This window comes from Malus sylvestris, chromosome 12 (genome assembly GCF_916048215.2).
Source record: "Malus sylvestris chromosome 12, drMalSylv7.2, whole genome shotgun sequence".
NCBI classification, from domain to species: Eukaryota; Viridiplantae; Streptophyta; class Magnoliopsida; order Rosales; family Rosaceae; genus Malus; species Malus sylvestris.
In genome coordinates this window covers 17977460-17989677 of record NC_062271.1, presented here as the reverse complement: position 1 = coordinate 17989677, position 12218 = coordinate 17977460, and the positions used below count along the sequence as shown (strand labels likewise).

General features: G+C 36.2%; 1 protein-coding gene across 2 annotated transcripts; it reads right to left on the bottom strand.

The window, feature by feature from the left end:
• Positions 1-378: 378 nt before the first annotated feature.
• Positions 379-4345, bottom strand: LOC126592424 (auxin response factor 18-like). 2 transcript variants are annotated; one of them, XM_050258111.1, is made up of 4 exons: positions 3601-4345; positions 2288-3476; positions 852-1765; positions 379-735 (listed from the first exon to the last, which is right to left on the bottom strand). In XM_050258111.1, exons 2-4 carry the CDS (start codon positions 3404-3406, stop codon positions 660-662), a joined length of 2109 nt encoding a protein of 702 aa, XP_050114068.1. In that variant the 5' UTR covers positions 3407-3476; positions 3601-4345; the 3' UTR covers positions 379-659. The 2 variants fall into 2 exon arrangements, with proteins under 2 accessions (XP_050114068.1, XP_050114069.1); XM_050258112.1 differs by having other exon boundaries at positions 379-729; positions 3601-4344.
• Positions 4346-12218: the final 7873 nt, after the last annotated feature.

Genomic DNA, 12218 nt, shown 5'->3' with positions numbered 1-12218 from the left:
GGTCAAAACTCACTTGAGAAATGGTGATTAGACCTTTAACCAACTCCTTTTCTTAGTCATGCACGAAACTAATTAAACCCATTTTTCTCTCCTTCAAAATATACTTTTTGAAAGAAAAGTTTGGGATCCTTTTCTCATTGGCGAAGGGAATTGTTATTAACACTTCAAAAATTGTATTCTATACTCCAAACTTTCTATATTAGGAAAAAATATATGCTTAAGAGGAGTGTAAAATGTGATTTTTAAAATACCAATAACACTTCTCTTGGCGAAAATATGTAATGTACGCATCTTTTGACAATATCAACTTAGCCGTTCAAACATTAGCGTAATCTCAATTTCGTTGTTCAAACATCGGTGTATATGGTACACAGTGTATTGTAGAAACTGTCTAATTGGTAATGACATTTGAGTACTAGGACAATAAGAGAATCCGATGTACATATACCAAATCGTACAAATAGGATTTGGATGCAAAAAGAAAGGAAGAAACCTCAATGAACAAAAGACAACCAACAAAACGAAGATACGTTAAGAAAGCGGGAGGACTTAGATTGGAGGCTCAAAAATTGAATCGGAGTAGCTTCTCCGACAACTTCACGAAGGGTAAAGGGTCAGCATGGGGAGCTGTACAATTGAATCGAGGCTTACTTCTTTCTTTACATTCCTACATTGTTGCTGCCTAAATCCATTAGAATCGTCAATCTCCTTGCCGTTTTCATGAAATCACTGCAACTTCAACAATAATTTGATCAATATATTACCTTACAAACGATTCATTTGATAATTAAAAGGGCAAAAACCTCCGTCATTTGGAGCCATTACACGGTTCAATGGGAATTGATCCGTACCTGAAAGGTTCATCTCCAACGTGTTTAACTGCACCAGTACCATCTCGATAGAGCACATGGTTCAGTGTCTCCGAATTGTCTATGCCAAACATATCTGCCAGTTTTCTGTACAACTCATCATAGGACCCAAGAAGTGAAAGGTCAAGAGTACGACCTACATCTTCTGATTCCATGAAGACTTTACAGTGACCAGTTTCCAGATTTGGTTCGGTTTCATGTCGATTATCCTTATACCATTGGAAACCCTCACAAGATGAGCGCTCTTGTATGCTTTGTTGAAGTGCAGATCCAGAATTGTCAGAATGATTTGCCATTTTATCTGCATTCCCATCTGACGAACTATTTCCAGTAAGAACTGGTGAGACTGTATCGCCAGAGCTGCTCAGAGAGATCTGCTGCTCGGTAAGTATTGGCTGACCAAAGAGTATGAGCTGCGGTGGCTTTACATCATCGGGTTTCTTTGACGTCTGGGTAGAATGTGACATAGTCAATAAGCAAGAAAGATTCTCGCTCATGGTAGGCGTTTGAATCATAGTGTTATTGGAGAATTTAGTGGGTGCAGCAGCATGATCAAGTGGCGGGAAACCAGCCGGAAATAGACCTGTGTGCAGTTTATTGAGGTGCATATCTGATAAGGATAGACCGTAATGAGCATGCCTGGCTCCCTGCATGCCAGCAGGAGTTTTGTCGGGCAGACAACCAAAGGGGCTGCTGGGTCCAAGGAGGTTGCCGGAAAACGTCGGCATTGGAAGTTGGCCTTCGAAAGGGAAATCTGGGTGTTGTGGTAGCCTCATCTTCTTTCTTGGGGGTGAGAAGGGTGTCAGATGGATCGCGGGCATGTTGGATACCAATTCTACCAACCATGGGCTAACGCGTTTCACATTTTGAAGTAAATCGGGTTCATCCCAGGTAACCTGAAACATAAGAGTTCAGAAAACCAAAGGGAATTAAAGCAGAGCAAAACACTCCTACTGTGTTCGTGTTAATAAAAACCCAACGGTACCAACCATACTACGGAAGTGGACTTCCCGAATGTTTTGTTGCCAAAAACCATGACTCTTCCCAGACGTAATTGGTCAGAAAAGAGCATACATCAAAATTAGCTAATTTGGTATGGAATAGGAAAATGAAAACTGAAGCTGGAACCCCATAGAAATCGCTACGGAAGTTTACAGGAGCCTAAAAACTAATAAGCTCATAGAAAAGCAGATAAAACCAGAGGAAAATAAGGGGAAGTGAACTGGAAGGAGTTAAAAGAAAGGCAAATGGATCAAATAACAAATGGTTTATGGTAGAGTATGCAGATTGATTTTCTTAATTCTGATTGGAAAACTGTCAATGAAAAATACCGTCCTCACTTGAAAAGTAAATTAAAAATTACTAAACGATATCGGAGAACCATAATTACAGAGTAGATGAGAGAAAGAGAGAAGTACCTGGAGAAGCCTCCACGGTGACTCGGGCCAGCGCAAAGGCTCAGCAACCTGAACAGAGGATATAGTTCCCATGAACCAACTTATCCGGGAAGAATCCTCAGTTTCAAAGGCCATCTTGAATCTCATTCCAGGACACCACCGGATCTGCAATGCTGCTTTCACCAACGAAGCCTTCACACAGAATTCTGGGGTACTTGCTCGAGGGTAGTAAACAACCTCAAAGGGCTGTCCGTTTGCAGCAAGTGTTGCAGCTTCAAAAACCGATTCAGGCCCGACTTTCCCCTTACCCATTAGACTTCCATTCGAATTAGAGCCATTACCATGGCCATTTTTCATTAGTTTGTTCTCATCCTCCCTCAAAAACGCCGAGAATCCACCATATGGCACAGTACAATTCCCACCCATTGGATTCCACCCTGAAGATGACTCTGATCCACCTCCAATTCCCCTCTTTGCGCGACGAATTCCAACACAGAGATCACCATTCTCTGCCCTCAAAAACACAATTGAGTCCCCAGAAACAAGCTTCTTGTGGTTCACAAAGGTACTCCACCCTGTGGTCAATAGATGCCGCCTAGGGGTCCCTCTGTAAATGTGCCTGAACTTCCATGTTTCCCCATGGACATCCTTAGCAAGGATTGTCTGAACAGGGGGATCGGCAGAGTAATCCAATCGCGGAAAGATGGTTTCTGCACAATATCTCGGAACAGAGAACCCACCGCCATTGTTTGCATCGGATTGTGTCAACGTCTTTGCAAAAGAGGCAGGTTTATCCGGCGTTTCAGTCCCATTAAGCCCTCCAATTCCATCATCCTCGTAACCTGCCTCGGCCCCATTCAAAGGAACCATCCTAATTTTTGCATAAACCTCATCAGTCTCAGGATCAGCCATGAACTTAATGGCGGCGACCCGGCAAAGTATATGAGCAGGAACTCTTGGGCAGTTCCTGAAATCAACAGGTCCACAGGCATGCTCAGCATGGCCCTGAGGGAAGTAGAAGACCTTGGCATTCACCGGAGGCATTTGAACCATGCCGCCAGCGCAGGCATGCCATAGCTGAGGATCTAAGCACCTATCCCCCTCCTTGAGTTTCTCTTTTGAATCCATAAACGTAATCATATCAATTTCTTCAACTAAAATAAGCAAAATTTGCAAAATAAAACCCTTCTCTTCCTGCTCTCAGTAAATGCTGCAAACCACATTAACCACCCAAATTAGGCATACAACTCACAGAATTCAATCAAACCGTACAAACAACAACAAAACAGAAACAATCAATCTCATAAATGAAGTGCATTTCATAAATTTCTTACCTTATAAAGAAGGCATGAATTCGAAACCGGAAAGCCGAAAAAGAAAGCTTCTTTCTTGCCACGTTTGCTCTAGAAAATCTTCACAAAATCAAATTTTCCCAACAACAAAACCTGGACTTCAAAGTTCAAATCCATTTCTTTTATTTTTCTTAATTCAGTAAATTCAAAGGGGGTTCAATTGCCCTGGCACGCCATTAAACCCACCTACAAAACCCATATCCCCAGCAGCTCCGATTCAACACTGAATTCCCAATCTCAAAACCCTAATCTCTCTCCTCACTGAACCAGTCCAAACCCACCAATTTTTTTTCAAACAAAAAAAAAACACTCAGACTCAAAAACTGAAGAAACACTCTGCTCTTCTGGAAATTCGAATCCGCCGAGCCCTCAGAAGCTCAGCCGTCGGAGAAAAATTCAGGATCTGCGGCGAGGGTCGAGCCTCTACTTTCCAAGTCCGGCGAAAACCGAGAGCTCGGAGCCACTTCTGAGCCGCCGGGAAGTTCACAGCAGAAAAAATCTCCGACGGAAAAGAGGAAGGAGAATCGTCGGCGCCGAAAATCTCTCAGAATCTTCGTCGTCTTGTTGGTTTGAAAGATTTCAATCACCAACTACTGTTTGGCCAACACAGAAGAAGATAAAAAGCCATAGACAGAGAGAGAGACAGAAGAGGAGAGAGAGAGGAGAGAGAGCAGAGAAACGTTTAGGAAGCAATAGTCCAAAAGCTTCACTCAGCAAATAAAAACACCAAAACATAAAATACATAAATGAAAATATATAAACAAAAAAGTTTCTACTTTCAATTGTTACTGCAAATATCAAGCAGTGGTAGTCAGTGTCACTGTTCTTGTTGAAAGCACTTACCACCATTGGTAAATTCCATGACAATATGTTTTCCCTTTCAAATTTACCTAGCCTATTCCGACAGTTTCGCTCTCATGCTGACGTGGTGTGTCGAATAGAGGTGGATTGTCTGGCTTTACATTTTCATACTTTTTTCATTCCCTTCTATTTTGTATGGTCACGGTTAAGTCATGTCAATATTTTATATTCCTATTCTTTTTTGTTTTACTCAGTAATATATACACGTACTTATGGTTTGGAATTCGCCGTTTAGAATTTGATGGTTAGATATCAACGCAAACAAAACTCTATACATTACGCATTCTATGCGTTGTATCAGCATCACATTGTATAGCTCGCATATAATGTTCAACTTAAACATGACATATGTTGACGTGGTATATCAAACTTATTTGGTGACTTTTACTCATATATCGTATATTTGTCATCAATCTTGCACTTGAAATTTGACACTAGAACATCAACTAAATGTTACATGTTTCATCTATTGCATAATTTTGATACGTTATATCGATAGCATATTATATTTACATACAAATTCGACATGAAAACATAAACTCGATATGAAATCCATAATAATATGCGTGTGTATGTGCCGTGCTTTAGGTGTCGTATTAGCACACCACGTCACATTATATTACAATAACCTTCTTATACGTGAAGTCAATTTATTTTTGTATCTTATGTTGTGAAATTGATTAAACTGTTTTCGGTCTAAACACGTAATTGAGATTGACATGTTTTTTTTACAACTCAAAATTTCTTAGATGGTTGGACATAGACCACCACAAAAAGAAAAATGCTTACTTTCACTTTTTTTAGTACATTGATATATTTTTACATTAGAGGGCGGAGAGTTCAATTAAGTCATACAATGGACAACCTAATTTAGTATCGAATCCGTTATCTATTAGATTCAAACATAAAACTTATTACTTTTAAGTAAATGAAGAACACCAATGAATCGTAATATTAAGTGACAGTTTTACTCAAGCATGAGACGATATATTTTTCAATTAGAAAGTTTAACATTTAGACAATATCAAATTTTTAATTAGGATTTTTTGTGTCTGAGCTTTTTCTTCGGATCTGAAGAAACAGTGTATCTTGAGAAGCCAGGAAAACAACAAAGATCTTTAAGGAAGCCACACCTTCTGTAATTTCCTCTTTTTCTATTCGTAACAATAATTTATTATTTTTTTAATTCTGCTCTCAGCAATCAAACAGGCTTTCGTTTTTTTTTATTATAATTTTTTGGATTAGAAAGGCATGGATTTCCGTGTCCCGCGAGAAATTCGAATCCAAAGTCTCGCGAGCGTGGGTTAAGTGTTCGCTTTTCAGGTGTGCTCTCAAATCAAGGCAAGGCAGTCGTTAACACCTAACCAAAACTCCTAACCATGGTTAAATGTTGCAATATCAAAATTCCTTTAGTCAAATGATAATAGCTACTTATTTATTTGTTAATTAATAACAATGACCTTGCTTAATCCCAAAAATAAAAAAAATAAAAAAATAGACTTTTTATGATTAGGGTAACGAAAAACAGATCATATTTTGTAAATTACATTATGTGATGGTTTATGATTAGATTTTTTATTTTTACTTAGTTGATTAGATCATCTCTAAATGAGATGTCATGTACACCAAATATGAGTAAAAGATATCAGGGTATTTTCCAATAGAAATGTCATTATGACATGACAGCCTAGTCATTTGACTCTTTATCTGTCTTTTTTATAACAAACAAAGACGGAGTGAAATATATTTAATTTAATTTATAGGATGAAAACTAAAATAAATTTTAATTATTTTTAATAGTTAATGTAACAATTGGCCGTAATATATTAATAAAATAAATATTTAACAAATCAATTAGAAATGAAGACGATTTAACATTTATGTCACATCCCGGCCCGGGGCGGATCATTTTCCGGGCCCGCTCCACCACCGTAGCACGATATTGTCAGCTTTGGGCTTACCATTCTCTCACGGTTTTGTTTTTTGGAACTCACGAGCAACTTCTCAGTAGGTCATCCATCATGGGAGTGCTCTGGCATCCTTCTCGCTTAACTTCGGACTTCCTACGGAACCCGAAGCCAGTGAGTTCCCAAAAGGCCTTGTGCTAGATAGGGATGGGAAAACACATTTAAAGATCACTCCCCTGGGCGATGTAGGATATCACAATTTATATTCAATTGAATACATCAGCCACCAAAAAAACTTTTGACTTATTATAAATAGTTAGATGAGGTCATAAATTTGACTCACACAAATTCGAAGTCCCTAGTCCTCGATATATATTTGTCATTAGCAAGGATGAAACCAAAAATGTTAAAATGAGTGGGGGACATTTTGCTATATAACAACAAAACTAAGGCTCCCAAAGAATACATTTATTTGAAATTTGTTCAACTTCAAAGATGCTATTAACATGAGTTGAATTAGGAAAAATGACTTTTCTCTTATAGGTAATAGCCTAGTTAGTAGGTTCGTATATAATATGTGTACATGTACATATGTATTTTTTTTAAAACACTTTCGTTAGTTGTACACGTTTCAATGATTTGTTAAATTAATCATTTTCAAAATCAGGAGTGTATTATATATGTACGTATGTACTTCACATTATACACGTTCCCCTCATTTATTTTGACACAACTTTCAGTATACATATGAAATTCATGTATTCTACATGTAATTTAACCTATTATTAAAAATATATAAATATTAAAATTTTGATTATGGCCAAATTTTCATAGTATTTATTTAGTAAAGTTATCGAATAATACATGTACGTATTTTCATGCATAATATCCGTTTCGTTTCTTACTAACTGTGAGTGCTACTAAAATAGAAGATTCTACATATTTAAAATTAGTTGGACTGAGATAAATATCAAAAACCTATAATTGTATTATATTAATGGAAGGGGGGAGGGTTCGAAACTATTACAATAGTTTAGGAAATGGGAGAACTTCGAACTCGGAAGACATAGGTAGAAATCAAACATCCTATTCACTAGGTTATTGAATCATATTTATATCTCTGGATTTTCTTTTGATTTGTTCAATCCAGACACTAGTCACAAACAAAAATATGCATCAGGAGAACAAAGATGCGAGAAAATCACTTTCTTATATCAAAATGATAAAAACCCAACAAGTATATACATCCTTTAATGAACAAAAATTGCCCAAGATTAGGTTGGATTATAGCCCAGGGCACGAAGTTGTAGCTCCATCTTTCGTTGCGGGTGAGTTAACGGTCTGTTGTAAAGTGTTTTTGTAAAAAATCATATCATTTGTATGAAGCTATGGTTTAGCTATACTATATATGACATGATATGGTTTATATGAAACTATGAGCCATCAATTACTAGTTAGGAAGAACTAGTCTTGTTACCTTTGAGTGATCATATGTCGAGTGGGAGAAGTCCCTTCGATTTATCACCTCCAAGCCGACCAGATCATGACAAGACGTATAATCCCATTACATAATGTTTGCATTTCTTTTTACTTAACTTTCGTTTTGGTAGTCATTGTGTTGTAAACTAGGGCCATGATCACAAAGTTGTGATGGACCAATGGACCAATGTTACAAACCCCAAAAGATGGAGACGTCCTAACCAAAGACATGAGCTCCTCTATTGGGGACCTACCAACTCATAGCCGATTAGATAATTGCAAAAAGAAAGTGGTTGGGGGCACCTAAATTACAAAACCAGACCCTCACAGCTCCACTTCCCCCCACATTTTTAATATTTTGCATCAATAAAGTTGTAACCCTACCTAGCTAGCTAACACCATGTATTATATTTCACATGTCCATTTTAGGTGGGTTTTTTTTGGAAAGTGATCATCTCGAACTGGGAAAAAATATCGTAGTCTGAAAAATTCAAGAGCCATGCCGGAGATTGAGGTTGTTGCCGACAATGGCGACGGCTCCGACGACTGCTGGGATGCAAGCCTTTGCAAAGGTGTGCCACACGCAGAACGTGGTGTCAGGCCCACATCAAGCAGAAGATGCTCGAGGGCGGGTTGACGACGGACGGTGAAAGGGGTTGCCGTTGAGTTGCGTTGGTATGTGGTTGGGTGGTAGTTTTTTTTTCAGTATTTTTTCAGTGTATTTCTTTCAATTTCTGGGAAATAGTAAAATATGTAAAGGACATTTTAGGAATATTGGTGGGTGGAGAAAGAGTATTTTTATTTTTTTAACTTTTTTGAGGGGTGATAATATAAATGGTGCTTTAGATTTTGGCCCTTACAACTCATTATTTTTAAATAAAAACACATCTATTTTTAAAGATCCAGTTTAAGCCCAAATTTAAAATTTGCAAATATATGGGAACACTATTGACCTATTAATACAATTTATTTACACTCATGCCACTCATACTTTATGGTCCCTTTTCCAAATTCCTAAATTTATGCCAAATTAAAAGTAGTAGAAAAAGTGAAATAAAATGTAAAAAGTGTTTGCACTAACCATATCTATGTCAAACTAGAAAAGTAGTTTTTTTTTTTTTTTTCCGTGATATATTTTGTAGCAATTTTGCCCATATTAATTGGTAGATAAATTAGTTTGTTCCAATTATTTAAAAAGAAATACTACACCTATATTATATATTTTGAATCAAATAACATTCCTCTAACTTTTAGGTAAATTATTTTCTATGTATTGTTATATATGTTAGACACGTTTTGTTGTTGTATAAACATGAGTGGAACATAATATGGTTGATTTATACATCAAACTGCATTTCTTTTGTTATAGGTAAATTATTTTCCATGTACAAGTACTTATGTTAGGCACGTTTTGTTGTTGGTACATACAATATTTTGTATCATTGTAAAGAAAGATATTACATTACACCCATGGTATAATTGTAGTAGGTAAATTATTGGAAATTAATTTGTAGTTAGGTAATGAACATTTTGCATCATTAGAAATGAACATTTCAAATAGTAGGTAGGTAAATTAATTTGTTCTAATAATATAAAAAAATTGCACTACACCTAGTTATATTTAATTTTTCCAATTATTAAAAAAATTTATACCACACCCAACCAAATAACATTTATCTAACTTGTAGGTAAATTATATTCCATGTATTGTTAGATATGTTAGGCACGTTTTATTGTTGTTAATACTATGCATCGAACTACATTGCTTCTTAATATAGGTAAATTATTTTCCATGTATTAGTACATATGTTAGGCACGCTTTGTTGTTAGTATAAACATTATTTTGCATCATTGTAAAAAAGAGATATTATATTACACCCATGGTATAATTGTTGTAGGTAAATTAATGTGCATGTAGATAATGAAATAGAATGTTCTAATATATTAATAAAAAAAGGATAAATTCAAAAGTATTCAAGAGTAGGGTGCAAAAAACTGAATCGAATAGTCTTATGAAAATTCAAAGCATTTCTAAAAAATTAATATGCAATAATTTTTTAACATTAATGTCTTTTTTTTTTCTTGTTGCAATCATTTACTCTCTCCTTACAATTAATTGTCTACATCAAATATGTAATAGGGGTATTTTAGGCATGTGAAAAATGTAAAATGTGTGAAGTAATATGAAATTAATGAATTTGCTTATGTGGATCCTAGTCATTGGGTTTTCTTTGGGTAAAAAAGTTATGTAGGGTTTTATATGAAGAAAATTGAGTTGGAAGGGCTAAAATCATATTTTAGGTAATATAAACGGGGTGGGAAAATAGGATTGTGGGGTGGATCTAGTAGCTCTCTTTCAGTTTTTTATTTTCTGCTTAAAGGCAACAAATTTACCCCTTTCACCTTCCCCGTTCTCTATCCCCCATCCCTCTACCAAGTTTATTTTTGGGGATCAAAATGTATAACTCAGATGAAGGTCGAAGCCAGTAGGTTCGCAATACATGGTTTTCGATACAGATTTTCTTCAAGTGAGGGGAACGGAGGTAAAAGAAAATGATCGATATACTTATGTCCAATCTTCCTTTGGAAAAGCCCCGGAAGTAGAAGAGAAGAGCCAAAGATTGTGTCCAATCTTTTTCATAATTGTATTTGATGTTGGTGGGATCTATGAAATCCAAAGATTGCTTGGAGGGATATTTTTTAGATTAATGTAAGGTGGTATGAAATTGTGGTATGTTTAGATGGTACGAATAACATCATTCGTGGCTTATTGGTTTCACGACCAACAAAGGGCATTCAAATTCAGAGTTTCGTTCTCCTAGAATCTATGGCCCAAAAAATTATGTCACTCACTGTTCATTTTTAATTCAACTATGAAGGAGAAATATAACAAAAAAATATTAAATGATCACCTACCGTTGAATTAAGATCGAATGGTGAGTAAACACAATTCTCTTGAACCATGAGGTCTAAAAAAACAGAACTGTTCAAACCCATACCTATCTAACACACCATCATAACACAATCACTGAAAAATACAAATAGGTTGTGTGTTTTTTATCTTAAGAACGCTGCTCAACTCATTTCATGTTTTCAACTCAAAAGTTGTTCTTTCTTATTTATAAATTATATATAAGTGAACACATTAATATTAGCGGACTTACCAAAGTCCAAGCAGATGCACACATATCAAATCACAATTTATCTGCAAAGAACAAACAATGTGCAGGATTTATAATTGTTCACTAGTAATAGCTAGATAGGATTTTCCTTTTTCCTTCTTTAGAGGTGGTTCCCTTGAATTGTCTCATAATTGTTACATGTACCATCCTATAGGGACTATTATAGTCCCACAACACAACCCCAATATAACTCCAACAAATTATGCGACATTTAAGAGCGTTGTAAAGTAGTCTTTGAACACTAGAATATATAAATAAAAAATAAAAAGGAAGAAGATAAATTTAGGAATTGATAGGAACTTCTTAATATTTTGGAGAAAACCCTAATTCCATCTCAGCACGTATGTATGTAGTTTGGTTAAACAATTGTCGGGCATTCACTCCATTTTTTTATTTTGGTCTAAACTTTGTTTACAAAAATAATGTGCACGTTTTTATGGGAGAATAATGTGCATGGTTGGTGACGCAATATCATTATCAGTATGCAAAATGTAGTTTGGGGTTTGAAATTTGGGATTTGGGTTGAGAGGAAATAAAAAGTGGAAGGTTGTGACTCTCAGCCCAATGGTGGTTTTTAGGCCATGTGGCTCTTTCTACATAGGAATGGACGATTCTACCGAGTAATAATGGAATTGGGATTACTAAGGCGTGGCACGGTCTAGTCCTGAATGTAGTAAAATTGTTAAGGATCATGATGAATTTTTGTTAAGATTCGAATCATTCTAAGAATCAAAACCTATTGGAGAATGAATGAATTTGGTACATAAAGGTACTAGGTTTAGAGTCATGGTTCAAGTTAAAGTGGTCAAGACAAGATGGAGATAGAGTTTCAGTAGATGATGGGTTTGATGAGATAACATCAAGGATATCCAAGTGGGTGTCGAGGAGTCATAGTCCTAGTTGGACTATACTTCGGTTGACTTGGCTGTCACGAAATTCATCTCGATAAATAGAAGTGGTTTTGCAACATAGGGAGGACCTTCAACTAAACGCACAACTCTACGCTCTATGCAAAACCTTCTCATACCTTAAGAAAAATACTAACTACCCTAACCCTTTCTTAAACACACCTTTAGTCTGGACTAATAGCACTGTGTTGGCAACTGGCGACATATTAAGTTTAGATTAACACAACTAGTCGATCGAGAAGTATCTTTAGCTTGGACTAACA

What these genes read in the sequence shown, in the direction of transcription:
- LOC126592424 (XM_050258111.1), bottom strand. Translation starts at nt 3,406, where the DNA reads ATGATTACGTTTATGGATTCAAAAGAGAAACTCAAGGAGGGGGATAGG. An exon ending in CACCGTGGAGGCTTCTCCAG is followed by an intron (nt 1,766 to 2,287) that starts GTACTTCTCTCT and finishes CTTATGTTTCAG; the next exon opens with GTTACCTGGGATGAACCCGA. An exon ending in GTTGGAGATGAACCTTTCAG is followed by an intron (nt 736 to 851) that starts GTACGGATCAAT and finishes TTATTGTTGAAG; the next exon opens with TTGCAGTGATTTCATGAAAA.